This window comes from Pelophylax lessonae (genome assembly GCF_965119305.1).
Source record: "Pelophylax lessonae genome assembly, chromosome: 6".
NCBI lineage: Eukaryota > Metazoa > Chordata > Amphibia > Anura > Ranidae > Pelophylax > Pelophylax lessonae.
Genome location: NC_138773.1, coordinates 83110037 through 83128715, shown reverse-complemented (window position 1 = coordinate 83128715; position 18679 = coordinate 83110037). Strand labels below are relative to the sequence as shown.

Here is an 18679-nt window from a genome sequence, read left to right as displayed (position 1 = left end):
CCTCCCTCTCCAATAAAATTAACCCCTTCCCTGCCAGTGTCATTTTTACAGTAACAGTGCATATATATATAGCACTGATTACTGCACTAATGTCACTGGTACCCCCAAAAGTGTCAAAAATGTCAGTCAAGGGTCCGATCTGTCCGCCGCAATGTCGCAGTCCCACAAAAAAAATCGCAGATCGCCGCCATTACGCGTTAAAATAAAAAACACCAAAAATTACAGAAATCTTTACCTTTGTTAGTAAACACAATAACTTTTGCGCAAACCAATCAAAATACGCTTATTGCGATTTTTTTTACCAAACATAGGTAGCAGAAAACAAATTGGCCAAAAATTTTTTTAAAAATTGGTTTTTACATCTTTTTTGGGGGGAATTTCATATAAAAAAATGTTAAAAATATTGTTATTTTTTCAAAATAAACGCTCTTTTTTTGTTTATAGCGCAAAAAGTAAAAATCGCACAGGTGATCAAATACCACCAAAAGAAAGCTCTGTTTGTGGGAAAAAAAGGATGTAAATTTTGTTTGGGTACGGCGTCGCACGACCGCGCAATTGTCAGTTGAAGTCGCACAGCGCCGAATCGCAAAAAGTGGCCTGGACGGAAGACAGCAAAATCCTCCGGTGGTAAAGTGGTTAAACCCACAAGTGCTTTTTTTTCCATTTCTATTCCTTTATATTGGCTTTGGAAATTAACAAATGCAGCAATTTAGAAATTGGATGGAAGGTTTAGAGCTGGGAAACACTTTTTGAAAGCTAAAAAGTGTATTTTATATACAACTTTATAGATCAGACCAAAATGAAGAGGAAAGAGGGACTTTGTTCCAAATCAGGGAAAGTCCCTCAAAATCAGTGACAGTTGGAAGCTATGCAATAGTGTATGGTCAGCTTTAACCCCGTACACATGAGACTGGGGAAGAGCCTGCACCGGTCTCAGCATTGGACCCATGGTGTGATGAGCTGAGCACGGTTGCAATGCTCTGCATATCTCAGCATTGGACCCGTGGTGTGATGAGCTGAGCCAGGTTGCAATGCTCTGCATGAATTGTTGTGGACAATTGATAAATAGGTTTCTGTTACAACTCAAGATCGCACTAACCCCCCCCCCCAGGCAGTAAAATAATGATTGTACATGTATTCATTTTTATTGTAAAAAGACGAGCAGCCATCCGATCCTCTGCTAGATCCCGCTCACAGTCCCAGCACAGGGAACACACGTCCTCCTCCGGCCAGCTCCCGCCCATTGTGACACTCATGGAACCAGCCTGAAAGCCACATGGGATTCCACAGGGGGTGTGACCTGCCATCCTACCACGCCCCCGGCTCGGCCCCTTTCTGTATATCTAACGCTGTGGTGGGCGTGTTTTCAGTCTGTCCCCTCCCCAGTGGGTATGGCTCCCACAGTATCTCTTAAAGGAGATGGGCGGGGTAGCACTCTGCCCCTCCTCAGTGGGCGTGCTGCTACGTAGGAGATTTTAAATGTCAGAGTGCGGTATTGTGTGCTCAGTGTGTGTACAGTGTGTCAGTGATCAGAGAGCTGAGCTCAGTGGGATTGCATACAGCCGGCTCCCCCAATCACTGATCGGACTGATCCCAGCTTGTAGGATGCTGAAGAACTGCGGAAGGAAGCTGCTGCTGTCCCTGGTGGGGGCCACCCTCACCTGCCTGCTGGTCCTGGTGGTGGATCAGCAGAACAGACAGCTGGTGCAGATGGCACAGACCACCGACCTCTCCGCGCTGATCGGGGCAGCCTCTGCCCAGGGTGAGGAGCCGCCGTCCGCCAAGGATGCCCAGACCTTCTCGGCTTATTTCAGCCAGCTCACCCGGGAGAGGAAGGACGTAGAGCAGGTGGGGGCCCCCTCTGTAGGGGCCCCGGGGGCCAGCAAGCCCTCCATAGAAGAGATCACCGCTGAAGATGTCTTCATTGCCGTGAAGACTACCAAGAAGTTTCACCGGTCCAGGATGGACCTGCTCATGGACACCTGGATCTCCAGGAACAAGAAGCAGGTGAGACCCCCAACATCACCTCCAGACACCTGATCACAGATAAAAAGGGGGGACACATGTTCAGAGATAAAGGGGGTAGGGGGCACCTGATCAGAGTTAAAAGGGGGGGCATGCTCAGAGATTAAGGGGAGCATCTGATCAGAGATAAGGGGGGGTCATCTGATCAGAGATAAGGGGGGTCACCTGATCAGAGATAAGGGGGGGGTCACCTGATCAGAGATAAGGGGGGGTCATCTGATCAGAGATAAGGGGGGGTCACCTGATCAGAGATAAGGGGGGGGTCATCTGATCAGAGATAAGGGGTCACCTGATTAAGCAATGGTGGGGAGGCAACTTATCCTTTACCCCCTGATCTTCTCTACTCCTACCATACCATCCTATATACTCTTATACATAAACATTCATTGAGGGTTACAATCTGCTCACAAAAGTCACAATGTTACCTCTCTAGAGGAGCGAAGACCTCACTTGGTTGGCTGACAATGGGGTAGGGATTGCTGTGCCATCTGTTCATCTCAAGTGACATCAGGAGTCACAATGTATCACTAGTATAAGCTTTAATTTGTATCAACTCAACCTAAAAATTAAATCTATTAAAGCAATGCTACAAATGTTAGTGTCACAACTCAGAAATTGATAATTGATCGATTGATATTTGATCGATTGATACATATGACTTATGATCAACTGATAGATTATCTGCTTATAGATAATCAATAGGCATATTGATTAATAGACGATTAATCAATAATCTATTGATCAATACATTGTTTTTTAAATACACATTTTATAGATAGAAGATTGTTCGATATTTATTTGATCAATAGATGGATGATAGATCGATAATTGATAGATCAATACATTGATCGATAATTGATAGATCAATTCATAGATTTATTGATTGATGGGTAGAAAAATAAATGGCTTTATAGATACATATATTTGAATAATAGACTTGTATATAGTTAGATTTATAATAGATAGAGATGTATTACTGCACAGTAGATTTAATTTCTTATACTCCGCACTCTGGAAGGATCTATAATCCAATGGTGCTCCCATAGGTATGGATTTAGTTGGGTGACCTCAGTATATGGCTTTAGGAATGTTTGATTCCAGGGATCATTATGGATGGAGCCCCTTAATTTTTGGCAAACGCCTGTCATGCCAATTTTCTGTATGACCATCCTTTAAGCCCTCACTATCCATGGTACTAAATCCCCCTTCATCCCCTTTTTTGTTTTTTATATATATATATATATAATTATTCCTCTTGAGAGGAGGGGCCTGGAGGAGCATGAAATAAAGTTTGTGTTTTCTGACTTGGATCTGTGAAATGGGATCATATAAGGGCACATAGAGAGCAGATGTTCTACTGTATTCTATATGTCCGGATAGAGTTTGTATTGTCTGCTCTATAGTAGACTCTACTCACAGGAAACCAGCATTGTTCTGTACACAATCACACATCTCCTATATAATATTGTACATTGTGTGCACAATCTGATCTACAGTGCTGTTTTTTTTTGTTTTTTTGTTTTTTTATTTGTTTTTATTTAGGCAATCCGTTGTCTGTTTTATGACTTGCCACTGGTTTGGCTGGAGCTTTCAGCACTGTAGGGGACATCTAGCATGTATGTGACATTGTAGAGCGCTCTGCTGACACTTCCTGCCAAAGGAAATGTTGCAAGTTCTGTCACTCTTGGAAATCCGCAAACTGCAGCAACTTATAATACTAGTCAGCATGCATCTCATATAGATTGGCCTGACATCTGATTGGTCACACAGACCTACTGAATCAGTAGTTTTTTTTTTTTTTAAAACAAAACGTGATTTGGGTAGGTGATCCTTAATTTTGTTGGCCTTGTCAGGGATATTTGGATTTCACCCAGAAGACCAGCTACTTCATTCCTACCTTGTGTTTTATGTTTATTCTTTTGTCATGTAGCTGCTTTTTTTTTTTCTCTTCTGTCCTTTGCGCCTGAATTGAAGTTAAGGATTGGGGATGGGAAAGGGGGGGGGGGGGGTGGCGAGGATAAATTTCACAAGGACTATAGAATGACATCCCTGAGAATGAAGCCCGGCGCTTTCTTCTTGGGTTTCTTTTTGTTTTGTTTGGTTTTGCAGGCTGTTTGAGTTCCCAGGGACCCCGGGCCTGTTCTCTCACGCTGTCCCCCAGCGTTTGCTAACAATGCCCCTTTTCTGCAAGGCCAGAGAAAGGCTTTTGCCGTCTCTTGCAAGGAGCTTTTATGCTGGGAACACTTGAAGTCCAAGCTATCACAGTGGTGTCCAGGTCAGGTTGCCTAAGAGATGTAGGCTGATGAAGCCCCAAGATAAAAAAAGGAGGGGGGGGGGGCAACAAGCAAAAAGAGGAAGCTTTCTGGGGGCTCTTTGACAAGGCTTGACAGTCCTTGTAGGGTTCTTGAAGGACAGCCGTTTGAGGGAGATGTGACCCAAATAGCCATTGAAGAATAGGCATGGAAGGCTACGCTTTCATATTGACCAAGCACGATTGGTCTCAAATTCCCTGAGAGATATCTTGACAGCTACTCATGGCTTCTACTAAAGAGGGCCAAGATAATCCTGTTCAGCATCTCGAATGTAAGTTTAGTTAGGGTTCCAGCTTGAGGAATTCACTGCTTAGCGAAATTCCCAGGAAAATCTGAATATCAAACACCCTCCTTTGCGCTGTCCCTTTAAGAATCTGCACTTGGCCAAAGAGCGTCTTAAGCGGAACTCTCTAACTCCTATTTATCTTTCTATTTTTTAATAAGATGAACTTTCTGTTTTGTCAACCGCATGGACTAAATTGGTGCTTTTGCCAGGACCTTAGGGCGCAAGTAGAAATTCCAGTTCGCTTACTTCCAGCATGCCCCTGGGTAGTAAACATCCAATGTTTAACCCAAAACACAGCTAATTCACCCACTCACCCGCACGCCTCCCCTGATCTTACACAAGTTTTTCATAATGAGCTTTTTTTGTTCACCGGTAATGATTCCTCTTTTTTTTTTTTTTGATTGTGAGTTCTGTCTATCTTCACGAGTGTTAACCCTTGGACTTCAGTCCAGCTGCAGCAAAGGGGTTAATGCCTTATTTCTATTCTATCTGATTGTCCTGCCCTATAGAGGAGCAGTGAGAAAATAGATTTAGGGTTGCAGAGGACAAGGTCTCTTTGATAGATACAAAGGGCCAGGTTTCCTGTGTCTACACTGGGGTGATACTGTTACCTCTCTATTGTTACTCGTAACTGTTTTGATCGCACAATAGAAAAAAAAAAAAAGGGGCAAAAGGGAGATAATTAAAATGGTAGACCACCCCAGCTGGTAAAAAATATTTTCTTTGTAAGTGATGACAAGGGCTTGCGCACAAAACGTTATTCTGTCCATCTTCCTGAATATCTGCTGCAGAGATAAGCATCTGTTGTGCAAAGCCATCTAAAAAAGTTGCCTCCTGCGTAGTCGCCTGCGGCACAACTCGTGTTTTCACATTTTGGCGCTGAAGTACGGCTTACCCCGCGAAAGGGCTGTAAAGGAATCTAGTTCTGCATATTTGTCATTTTTTTTTCTTTTTCTTCAGATATTTATCATTTTTTCTTATTGACGAACAATAGGTGGCCCTTAGGGGGATTTGAATGACAGTGACATTTAAGTACCACATGCGGCTTTTGCATACAGGTATGGCCTATGCATCTGGTGCCAAATGCAAAAAGGTTCAGTTGTTCAACTAGGATGAACAGGTTTTGGCCAAAGCAATGATTATTGGATGGTTACTAAGGGTTTCTGCAGTTTTCAGTAAGGCAGTAGGAGGTTAGGTTACTACAAAAGCTTGGTCATAGGCAGTTGTGGAACTACAAGGCCCACCATGCTGGTTATAGTACTGGTATTTATTGTTAACTTCCTGGTTATAGATTAATGTCTTCATATAATGACTGGACCCCATGCATAGTTTGTATTCTTGATCTGGAATTTCCAGTAGTACAGTGCACACTCTCTGCCTCTAGCAGTAATGGGGTTAGGTCTACATGGAATGCACTTTACAGGAGACGGCAGTCCCCCGGACAGGCCCTGTGGCAGTGACGAGACTTATGCCAGTCATTCTGCTCTTCAACTGTTCTAAGACCCCATCCGGCACTCTTGACAGGCCTGCGGCAGTGACAAGACAGAGGCTGGCTTGCCAGGTTTTGTCCTCAGGTGTAACGGCTCTGAAGAGGCGTGCCTCACATGCTCCTGACGTGCTGCTCTGTGTATATATCAACAGAGATGAGGTAGATAGAGCTCTGCCTTCTGTTTATGGTATAAACACAAGCATGTATACGGTCCAACCAAATCAGATGGAACTGGGAAGAACTGGTTGTGACCACCTTTAACAAGCACTTGGGGGTAACCAGTGCATCTGGCAGCGAAGTCCAACTCCCACTTCACATTTCTACCTGTTGTATTATGAATCACACACGTGATCAATATAAATCTTGCTGGGTATGCCCATTAACCGAGCCCCATGGCAAAATATAGTACAGACAAGGAAGAACTTTAAATATCTTTGTAGAAGGCAATGAGAAAAGGTTATGCAAGGCCATCTACAGAAGCTCCCTTGTAGTCTGTATTCTAGAGTGGACTCGTTGTGATAATTTCTATAAAACCTATTCATTCCAAAAGTATCACTTGTGCACTGATGGTTCATCAGTGGCAGTTTGTGGGGTAACCCACAGCAATCATTCAAAAGCTAGTATTAGTTCATAGGTCTGCACACCTGCTGGACTCACCAGAAGTAGGCACACCCCAAGGTGGGCAAGAACGGGGCCAAGAATGGTGACATAAGGAACTTTCCACAAAGGGGGAGATTTACTAAAACAGAAGCACTCAGAAGCCTGGTAGCCAATCGGCTTCTAATTTCTGCTTGTCCAATTAGGCTTTGTCAATAAACCCTGGAAGCTGAGTGGTTTCTATGCGAAGCTGCACCAGATCTTGCACTCTGTTTTAGTAAATACCCCCCTCAGTCAGCAACTGAATATCCACCTATAACTGAAACCACTTGTGTCTGTTCATACTATGGCGATCCGACTTAGGGGGCGACTTGTGAAGTCGCGTGCACCGCGACTTCGGCGCGACTTGCATGGACTTCATATAATGTCTATGCAAGTCACTCCAGGTCACCCCGAAGTAGTACAGGAACCTTTTTCTAAGTTGGAGCGAGTTGTGTCGCTCTTTTAAGAACCGTTCCTGTACCACACAATGGACCGCGACGGTGCGCGACTTGTCAGGCTGACCAAGTCGTACTAGTGTGAACCGCCACTTACTGTTTAAGCTTAGCTGCAATTCGTTTGCTAGTTATTAGACCAACCATTCTCAACCAAGGTTCTGTGGATCCCTAAGGTTCCTTCAAGGGTGGCTATGGGTTCCTCGAGCTGTGGCCTATTTGATGTCATTTGGCGTCCTCGAGCTGTGGCCTATTGACGTCATTTGGCGTCCTCGAGCTGTGGCCAAGCGGGTTCCTCGAGCTGTGGCCTATTGATGCCCAGGTTATTTTAACACCACATGCAACAGCCAGAGGATTGGCCCCAGTGATCTGCAAGGGTGGCATTCTGACCACCAATGTAAGGACCATTCTTCCAACTAATTCCTGAAGAATTAATTTTAGCCCTAAAATTCCCTAAAGCTGACCATACGTCATACATTTCTTTTTGTTCAATTTCCTTTAGATTTACCTTCAACTATGTAGTGCAATGGCCTGCCTGATTGCATACAAATTGAAAGTGCTTAGGTTTGACCTCATGATATATGGTTTTAGTAAATCTAAAATGTTGTAAATCGGATGGCCAGCCTAACTTCTGAACATTATTTCAAAGGTTCCTCTGTGGTAAAAACATTGATAAAGGCTATAATAGACATAATAAAATCTTAATGATTCCAATTACCTGTACAGAGTGTTCAGATTAGAATAGCATCAGCTATTGAGTGCATTTTTTAAATGTGCCGATAACGTAAACTCATTAAACTGTAATGAAGGTGGGAGCTCATCCAATAACACTAAGCTGTTTGTCCTGATCCGGGGTTGGTTAGGCAATGTTTTGGGTAAACCTGTGTGAGTAGGGGTTGTTTGACAGGTGATATGACAAGCAGATTGTTGCAGGTAGTAATTCTCCTTCCTCCTCCTCCCATATCATCTGTATCATCTTGTCAAACCTGTCTGCTGGCAACCGCTCGAGATTCAAATTTGAAATGATCCAATACATAGAATTACACCAGAATTGGGATATCATACATTGCTTCCAAGATTGGACATATCAGCTATTACAGGCTTTCGGATCAGTTACAGGCAGCTTCAATCCTCCAGCTGTTGTGGACATTTAAGTCCAGCATCCCCATGCAGCTGAGGTTCTATGTTCTACTGCACAGAATTGTTTTATTCGATTTATTGGAGAGTCTACCTACAAATAGTCGACTTCTTTTTTTTTTTTTTTTTTTTGTTCCTTACAATCAGACAAGCTGTCTATTGTTAACTGTACTAGCTAGATCTGTTCTAAAGGGGTAGGGGGGGTCATTATCCACACCTACTTCAGTGGTGGTCCCTATTGTTACAAGAGGAGTTGGCATCCTGTGTTTGTGGATTTTTAGAATAACGATGCTTCCTCTTTCGTAAACCCCCCCCTTCTCTAAGGGACAAAAGCATCTTGTGGCCAAAGCTGAAATTTAGAGAAGTGGCCAAAATAAAGTAAAGCTGCCTGAAAAATGCAGAAGTTTCAAAGAAATGTACAGACATTATTTTTGGTATTACATAATGGTGAGTCAGTGATAGATGACATGTTTTGAAACCGAATGGGCTTGGGGTTCCTGTAATTGAGAGGAGTATCTGTCTGCATGGTGGTATTTTGGGGGGGGATAACCTAAGTTAAAAGTGCTCGGTTTTTGTAAATGGAGCACGAAGCAACACGTGGCTGCAGCACGCAGCCCTCCTACGCACCTCACTTGTCACTATGCTCTCCAACCAGCTTCAGGATATAGTGACATTCAATGTCACCTACTTGTTACCGATGTTGTAAAACTTCAGAGGAATTTATAAACCGCAATCAACACTTGCTCTTTGCCCTGAACTGCAGTTTCTTCAAGACATTTAGTTTTCTTATGTAGTAAACAGGGGAAAAAATGTACAGCACAATGATTTCCACTGTAAATATGTACCTTTTTAAAAATAATTACTCCATTCCAGCCAATCAGATTTTTATCATCCACCAACCCTTACTTGACAGAGCTGCTTCGAGGTAATATCGAATTGGTCAATGTAGATAAGCCATTCTCAACCAGGGTTCCATGCAGGGCTCCTCCAAATGTTAAGGGCAGTGGTGTATTTTGGTTTTGTGCTGCCCTAGGCAAGACTAAAACTGGGTGCCCCCTCCTATGTAAATTTGCCCCACTCCCTTTTTAATGGACGTGACTCCCTCCAAAAAAAGACATGAACCCCTGAGATCTCACGAGGGTGGGGGGGGGATCAAAGAGTGAGAGAGAGAGAGGGGGGTGAGAGAAAGAGAGAGGGGGTGGAAGAGAGAGAGGAGGGGTGAGAGAGGCGACTCTATCAACCAGTGGCCAATAGATTCTCAGGTGGAGGTGGGGGGCGGCTTTTTTGCTGCCCCCCTGCAAAGTGCCGCCCTAGGCCTGAGCCTTGTTGGCCTAGGCCAAAATATGGCACTGGTTAAGGGTTCCTTGATCTGTGTTCATTTGATGGTGCCTGGCTAATTTCAGGTTCAATGCCACTTGGAAGAGCCAGTGGCATGACCTCAGTAATCATTTTAGCTTTCTGTAAAGGTGGCATTGACTAATACTGTAAGGTTGGCATTTCCCCCACAGACCCTGGTGAATTATTTTTACCAGATGTTCTTTGAGACCTGAAAATTATTTCAAGGGTTCCTCCTGGAGCAGCCTTTCTCAACCTTAACTGATAAACCCTTGAAATAACTTTTGTGTTCAGGGAACCCCTGCTAAAAATGTCTAGATCTGCAACTCTTGATACAATAGTGTGATGGTCAGTGAGAAGTATGCTCCCTATATTTGTGGACATTGGGAAGAATGACCCTCTTAGAGTCGGTTCACACTGAGGGGACACGACTCATTACTACTTCGGGGGCGACTTGTGCTTTACATTGCACCACGACTTCGGAGCGACTTGCAGGGACTTCACATAATGGAAGTCTATGCAAGTCGCTCCGAGGTCGCCCCGAAATAGTACAGGACCCTTTTTCTAAGTCGGAGTGACTTGTGTCGCTCCTATTAGAACGGGTCCTGTAGCGGTCAATGGACCGCGAAGGGAGCGCGACTTGTCAGGTTGACAAGTCGCGTTAATGTGAGCCGTCTCTTACAAATCAATTGTCAGTGGGAACGTATCTAAGAGGCTAAAATTGCTCAATGCTCAAGGAACCCCTAGCAACCACAGGAGGAACCCTAGTTGGGAAACCCTGCTCTGGAGTAAAATGGTTGAAGGCTGGTATATATTATACCATTTCAGCAAACCTTTTGGTTCTAATTTTTGATAGACCATTTTAGGGTACTTGCAGCATATCATCGGACATATCTGGTGGATAGTTAAATATAGTCCGCTGTTTCAAAAGGCTTCTGGAATGTCTGACCCATGTGTCTAGTAGCTGGGGAGCAGATAAAGGTTAATTGTTTGAGATTGATTGGATTTCCTGGCTGGACTTCTTGGGCCTGGCAGGAAGGGGTGTGAGCCAAGGATCCTGCCGATCACAGATATCTCCTAAGAGGTGACACTTGGGGCTTTAAACAGGCTGTCCCTTCCTCCCTTGGAGCAAGGAGCAGGCAGGCAGGCTACAAGCTTCCGGAGTACACTTCCAATAAAGCGAGGAGGGTGCCTGAGTTTTCTTTCCTGTCTCTCTATAGAGAGAAGACTCTTCTTTTATAGCCAGGAATCATCCCATTGTCTCAGAGCTTTGAGGACAAAGGAGGGGAGAGGATGGGGACTCAGAATCCGACTGCTTAGCCAGACCTATAAAAAAAAAAACAGTTAGCTATCTATTTTTAGTGCCAAAACCAACTCCTGCTGAGATGAAAGGTAAAATAACCGTAAAGCAAATTCTTTTCTGGTCCTATAGATGACATGACTCTGCAGGGCAGATTGTAAACTTGGTCCCAGCCCAGACTCACGCAGAGTACTGCAAACAACGGCAAAGACAGACGGGATCCTCAAAGAAATTAGGATCTTCTTATTAAATATAGAACAGGATAGTAATAAACTGGTAGATGATTTCGGTTTGTCCACTATGGACGGCTTTACTGTGGGCTTGTATGCATTTTTTAATGAAAAGCCATCTTGAACCAATTTTGTCATTTGTTCTATAAAATGTACCTTTCTAAATGATCCTGAATCCACCCTGCCCCCTCTCTAGTCACCCCCTCTGTGTCCCGGGAGGGAGAAAAGGGCTGCCACATCAATCATTTTCTTTTATTCTCCTTTTCAATTCACCAAGCTTAACCAGGCCAGCTGTATGCTAATAAGGAGGACACGTCTCAGCTTAAACTCTTGCTCAGTGAGTAAAGCTAGCCAGCAACATTTAGCCTATTGTTGAGAAACAGACTCCCAACTTTTCCCCTCTTCCCTTCTTAAGAAAGCCTACCACAGGCATAAATTACGTTTGACAGCGGAGCTTCCACTTCAACTGCAGTTTGGTATCTCGCCTTCCTTCCCTCCTCCTCCATTGTTCTTTGTTGCTGTGCATTACTTTCTTTTCATGCCTCCTTTGTGTCTTGTTTTTTTTATTTCTTTTACCTACAACAGGCAGGTGGCACGCCATCCTTTTTTCCTTTCTTCCCTTCTGTAACTGATGGGGCTTATGCTATTTTTTTAATATCTTGCTGCCCACAACAATTAAATAAAACATACAAAACCACAAAGACGGTCGACATCTGCCGAGAATTAGCTGTGTCAATAAGGGACGGCGGCCAGGCAGGTGGGGAAGGTAAAAGTAGGCAGGGCTTATGAAGGTAGCCCCCAGCCTTACAGGCCCAAGAGCCACAATGGTTTTCAGTGCTATTTAGTTACATAGAACTAAGCATGGAAAACAAGGTATTTGGAAGCAGAGCTAAAGCGGCTGGCAGATGTAAAGGCTGGTTCGGGACAACCCTCGGATATGTGGCAGGTTGAACACAGCCAAGACTCGTGCCGCGATAACAGCTGCTCATGCCACAGTTATTAGTAGTGTCACCTATGAAGAACAGTAGGAATTATGTTGTAACTTTTCGAACGTGTAACTTTTCGAGCGTGTAAGAGCCGGTTCACACTAGCGCGACTTGTCAGCCTGACAAGTCGCGCTCCCTCGCGGTCCATTGACCGATACAGGACCCGTTCTAATAGGAGCGACACAAGTCGCTCCGACTTAGAAAAAGGGTCCTGTACTATTTCGGGGCGACCTCGGAGCAACTTGCATAGACTTCCATTATGTGAAGTCCCTGCAAGTCGCTCCGAAGTCGTGGTGCATGGTAATGCACAAGTCGCCCCCAAAATAGTAAGGAGTCGTGTCGCCTCAGTGTGAACCGGCTCTTAGCCGAACATCGTAGCTGCTTTTGCTGTCATTTTAATAGGGCAAAATGAAAGATAAAATGATGATTAGTTTAGGAAACATTTGTAGCAAGTTTTATAAATCGAAGAGCAAAGTGGAAGAAAATTAGACAAATACTTTAAAACTGAGATGATGATGTGCTAATGATAATGTGCAAAACGAATGTCCAATATACTTGTATAAATTGACCGCTCTACCGGTAATAAAATTTATAAAAATGTAATATTGAATATCGGCCAATCAAAAAAAATGCAAAAGTATATAACTTAGTGAAGTTAACTCTTGCTTCCTTCAAAATGCTAGTCTTCTGATCCCATCTCCATTTACTGGCTTTAGGGAGGGCTTTAGAATTTTTAACCAACACAGCTGTCGCTCTCCAAAAATCTGCACACAAAAGGAGCCAGTCGTGGATTTGATCGGGGTTGCTGCAAATTATAAGCTCTGTCCTCCAACCATCTGCTTTTCTGCATCCTATTTGTATAAATGTCCCAGGTGCATTCCCGACCACAGAAATGTAATGTGCCTTTTATCTCCTTTGTATCTTTCAGACTTTCATCTTCACGGATGGGGAGGACGAAGAGCTGCAGAAAAAGACAGGTGAGGATCAAACTTCAAATCCCCCCCTTTGTTGTATAATCCACTTTTACTTTCCAATTTTACGTAGAAGCTAGCTATACAATACATTACAGGGCTGCTGACTTCTATATAAACACCGGGAAAATCAGAAATAAACAGGACACAAATGTTGCCTCTGAGATATTTAAATCCTTCGTTTGGGACCAATAATTTGATTTCCTTTTGATTTCTAACCAAAAAAAACATCTTAATGCCGTTTTTATTTGGTTAACATATTTCGAGCTTGCCCCTGTTCTGTGGGGGTTAGGACAAGTTGGTTAAGCAACATGGAGCTTTGTAAGTGAATGGGCCTGACAAAGGATGTTCTCCGTGTGCTGTAGGTCCTTTGTACTGTATTTTACCATCTCTTCCATTGTTGGGACCTTTTAACTAGACTGACAAGGAGTAAGCTTTAAGCAGTAGCTAGGAATAAACCATTATGGACAAGGAAGGGTGGAACACCAGCAGTGGGGTGGGTTTCTTGCTAATGTAGCGTGTGTATTTTTTTTTTATTCCCCCATTGAGTCTGGGTCACAACCTTGATCCTTCTCATGTAAATGATTTCTATTCAGACTCTTTATACAGCGTCTATTGAGGGAGCACAGCCAGTAACAGGTGGCCTCATCTGGGAAAGTGCATATTCAATAGGAAGAGATCCCTTTAAAAAAAAAAGGGGGGGGTGAGGGACTAGTAATTAACCCTTTCACATGTTCACTCCCCCCAAAGCTAGTGATTTGCCAGTCCTCCTCCCCCAGCCAAACGACAATGGCTTGTTCTATCTACTGCTTCCCCCAGTGTTATATGGCATCCTTCACTGTAACCTTATATTGTCAATCCCAGCAGCTGTATTAACCCATTGCCAGCAAGGGCTGAAATTAAACCCCAAATCTCTGCAGCGCGTGGTTATGTACTTAAGGTTATGGTATACTGATCGTGTTTCTTTGTATCCCCTTACAGATAATGTCATCAGCACAAACTGCTCTGCTGCTCACAGCCGACAAGCCTTGTCCTGCAAAATGGCTGTTGAATATGACACGTTTATAGAGTCCAACATGAAGTAAGTTATTAGTGAAGTTGTATAATACAAAGTGCATTTAAACATATAATAAATTGTAGGGAATTCTATGGTTTGTGGCCATACCTTATATTGTTGCTTGTTCTTTTTTAGGTGGTTCTGCCATGTGGACGATGACAATTACGTCAATGTGAAGACTCTAATTAAACTGTTGTCACGTTATTCTCATACGAATGATGTATATATTGGGAAGCCAAGTTTAGATCGGCCTATCCAAGCAACCGAGAGGATCAGTGAAAGCAAAATGGTAAGTAGAAGAGGCCTGCCTAGATGTTCTGTTAAGCAGGGAAGAACTAAACTGTGATCTTGTTCTCTTGTTTGAGTAGTTTTGTAATGGTTCGATCTTTTTTTATTTTTTTCGCAGCGTCCTGTCAACTTCTGGTTTGCCACTGGAGGAGCTGGGTTCTGCATTAGCCGAGGATTGGCCCTAAAAATGAGCCCATGGGCAAGGTGAGTGTCTATTTAGAAACGGTTTCCTGGTAATTGGGTTGGATTACAGATGGGGAGATGGGGGGGGGGGGGGGGCATTTCCGGTAACTTTAGTCATTACTGCCTTACAGGAAGTAATTTCTGGGACATGACAATTTTATATTGCAGCATGTCAAAGAAAATGTCTTGCTGAAGAAGACACCACTAGATAGCTACTGATGTCTTAACTAGTCTTAAAAGCCTCCTTATGCTCCCCAGTTTGATTAAGTTAGAAGTTATTGTTGGGAACCTGACTTCATGACCAAGGTCATCTCCCCTATCCAATGAGAGCACCCTTACTGGCCACTAAGGCAACCTCAACAGTGGAGGGGCATGTTAAAACAGGGATATTATGATCAATGATCTTTGCTTTGACAGTGTTTTTAACACGGTTTGCTTTTCTTTGGCAGTGGGGGACACTTTATGAACACAGCTGAGAAAATCCGACTTCCCGATGACTGCACTATTGGTTATATCATTGAGTCTGTTCTTGGCGTGAAGCTAATACGAAGCAACCTCTTCCATTCTCATCTGGAAAACCTGCACCAAGTTCCTCAAATCGAAATCCCAAATCAGGTAAGATCAGTACCCAGTAAACTGAACCTTTGCTTTATTTCTTAAAGGAGGGGCTGTCAACATTTTGTGATAATGCTTTATTCCTAATGGCGCAAAATTTGCTGAAATGGCTTAAAACAGGGGTGTCCAACCTGCAACCCACAGGCCACATGTGGCCCAAGACCGCTATGAATGCAGCCCAACACAAAATTGTAAACATGCTTTAAAATGTTGATTTTTGGTGGGGTATTTATTGTAAAGATGCAAACACGTGTGGCCGAAAAAAAAGTGACCATGTCTCTTTACTGGGCTTTTATACGTTTCATTTTCCCATACAAAAACATCACACTCTTCACAATCACGCCTTATTCATGTCATCAGTTTTTCAGCATTACTTATATTTGTGAGCAACCATTTTCAAGGATGAAGTGAAAAATTAGAACCAAAATGTCTGAGAATTCATTGAGAATTGCTACTACATCCATTGAACCAGATATTGATATGCTAGTTTACCAAAAACCAATATCGCCCTAGTTTCATGTTGCCCTCTTTTACTTTATATTAAATATTACACAAAATTAAGTTTTATTACTCGGATAGGTACATTATCTATATCAGTGATTGTTAATTTGTGATCTGCCCAACTTTTTCTGCTCATCAGCTACCCTTTGTTAGTGTATCTTATATGTAGCCCAAGACAATTCCTCTTCCAATGTGGCCCAGGAAAGTCAAAAGGTTGGACACCCCTGGGTTAGAATAGTTTCTGTTGTAGAGATTTAAAGATCAGGTCTTAAAAATACGTAATTTATTCTCTTCCAGGTGACATTGAGTTACGGGATGTTTGAAAACAAGAGAAATGCAATCCTCATGAAAGGAGTCTTTTCAGTTGACGATGATCCATCAAGGTAAGGGTCCATTGTTTGTCTGCTAAGAGGTGCTTAGGTTTTTTTAAACTCTGAGCCTTGTTAATAAAATATCCAGGTCTCTAAACATCCCCTTTTTTTTTTTTCTCTCGCAGGTTTCGCTCAGTCCATTGTCTGCTATATCCAGATACTCCCTGGTGCCCCAAAACCTTTGCCTATTAGAAGACTTCAAATCTTCTTCAACCTCGTCCCAAGTTTCCCTGGTATCCGAAGGGCTTGTGGGACCAGTACGTCGTCTTTGCTGTGAACGTCGCCAGTTTCTGGTGCTGTGCATGGAACGCACAGTGTTTCGTTTCATAGGCTGCTGTGCGGCCGGTTCTGTCTCTGCCTAAGCAGACAGTGACAGCTTATCTCTGCAGAGTTTTTGGCACCTCCTCATGTGATTGAGAGCCATGGGGACCTTCTGGAAGAGAGCGCGAAGGTTGACACGCTCAGTTTGTGTATGTCAACTCGCTCAATCAAAGACTTATAGACTTTAAATGCTTAGCAGTGTCTGCAATTCTTATAGAATGTAAGCCGAAGACCTGCCCCTATAACTGTTGCTTCTTGTGAGCTACCTATTGCTTATTTACCTAAATTTTCCCAAAATTGGGGTACAGTTTAAATTGCCAATCCATCCAAGGTCCTGTTTAGTAGGCGCCTTGGTTATCATGCAATATGATTTGTGTAGATTGATTGCATGGCTACTGAAAAATGTTTGGTACTTTTTTTTTTTTTTTATTTGTACATTCTGGTGTGTAATATTTTTCACAATTGGTGCTAATATTTTATGGATCTGGCTGTCAAAGATCCAGTCTACAGTTTTGGGAAAATTTTTTTATTTGCCTTACCTTAGGGGATGTCTCCCCGCTATATTTTAGGCTCCGGATTTAGGTCCAAATGAAGACCACCCCCCCCTCTCCCCCAATATCCTCCCTTATCTTCAACAAATAGAATTTTATTGTCATAGAGCACCTGTCTAATATGGTGATATATTAATCACTTAAAGTGGAAGTAAACCCTCCTATCGTTTTCAGCCAAGGAAGCTGCCATCTTGGCCTCTGTTTAATCTGCAACTGCTATGTTGCTGCACATGTGATCAGTTATGATTCCAGCCATTGGATGGTTTGACAGTTTGGTTGCGAGCACAACCAATGTGACAGCTAGCATTTCCGGCATGCCGGAAATGTTGACTGTTTTTTGAAACTATTAAATTGATGGGTTTACTTCCACTTTAATGAAGCAGTGAATAGTGGAAAGATTGTGCAACAGGCAATAACCCAGTGCAACAAACCGGTTTCTAGCCATGGCAGTTAAAATATGAATTCTGATTGGTTGTTACGGGTTCCAGCACTTCGCACTTGCTCGTTGTACCTTACACTGCCTTATTAATGCCTGTTTATGTTTAGAGAATATATAGTGATTTAACCCTTTTCTGCCAATGCATTTATTTTTCTGCTCTGGCAGAAAACCAGTTAAGCACATCTTTAAGGCACTTTGATCGTAACATAAGAGCTGGACTCTTAAAAGCACCTTAAGCTGCCACACTGTAACGGGATGCAGCATTCACAACAATGGACAAAAGCCAAATTTGGGCAGGAATCTTTTTTGTGGATGGTTAATTCTTAATATTTTTTTACCTTTAAAAAAAAAAATCTATGCAGAGGTCTGAAAAGAAATAATGGAAAAAAAAAATGTTTGCGACATCCCTTTCCAGTGTGAAAACTCAATAAGGGTTAGTAAAATCGGGGACTAATTTCGGCATGGAAATTAACTTTAACATTTTTAACTATTGAAAACTAACTTAAAAAAAAAATCCCTATGCCAAAACATTTTTTTTAAAGCTGTGTAAAACCTTCATCTTACCGTAGAATCATTTTTTCTCCAGTGGGTTGCAGAGTACAGTTATTCCAAGACCAGCCCAGGCTGCTTATTTTTAAGCAGTGTTGTGCCATAAAATAAATGTCGGTGTTCAGTTCTGGGTCACCTGGTCTAACTGCACAAGTGTATTCTGTAGATGTGCTGGGTCACTTGAAGGGTTTAACCACATGAGAAGTGCTCTTGTTACCCATAGGCAAGGCTGGGCAGACCACAGCAGCCATTTGTGTTGCTCCACATAGGCTTTCAGATTGGACTGACTGTCTCCTGAACTCTGTCTCCATTTGTCCAGTCTTGCCTTCTTTTTTTTTGCCATTTTTTTTTTTTTTTTTATCTGCACTGGAAAACTGGCCATACCTATGGGCAACAAGAATATTTTTCATAAGTGAGGCTTATTATAAGCTTGTTAGAGCCTTCAACAAAAGAGTTTTAATGCAGCTTCAAGGTGGCATTTTTTTAATTGGGGATTTAATGATTGCCCATATTGGGCACTGTTTGTATATAATTTAAAGATGCAGTGTTTTTACTGTGTATCTAATGAAAGATAACATTTTATGTACCTAATGAATTATTTCTTTTCTGTGGATCGGAAAAAAATATGCTGTTTTATTGAAT

General features: G+C 42.7%; 1 protein-coding gene across 1 annotated transcript; it reads left to right on the top strand.

Moving 5' to 3' along the window:
• Positions 1–1514: 1514 nt before the first annotated feature.
• Positions 1515–17114, top strand: LFNG (LFNG O-fucosylpeptide 3-beta-N-acetylglucosaminyltransferase). Its single transcript, XM_082260273.1, has 8 exons — positions 1515–2007; positions 13120–13168; positions 14144–14243; positions 14355–14508; positions 14626–14711; positions 15140–15305; positions 16104–16189; positions 16303–17114. The coding sequence occupies exons 1-8, from the start codon at positions 1606–1608 to the stop codon at positions 16367–16369; spliced, it is 1110 nt and encodes a 369-aa protein (XP_082116399.1). The 5' UTR covers positions 1515–1605; the 3' UTR covers positions 16370–17114.
• The last annotated feature ends 1565 nt before the right edge of the window (positions 17115–18679 follow it).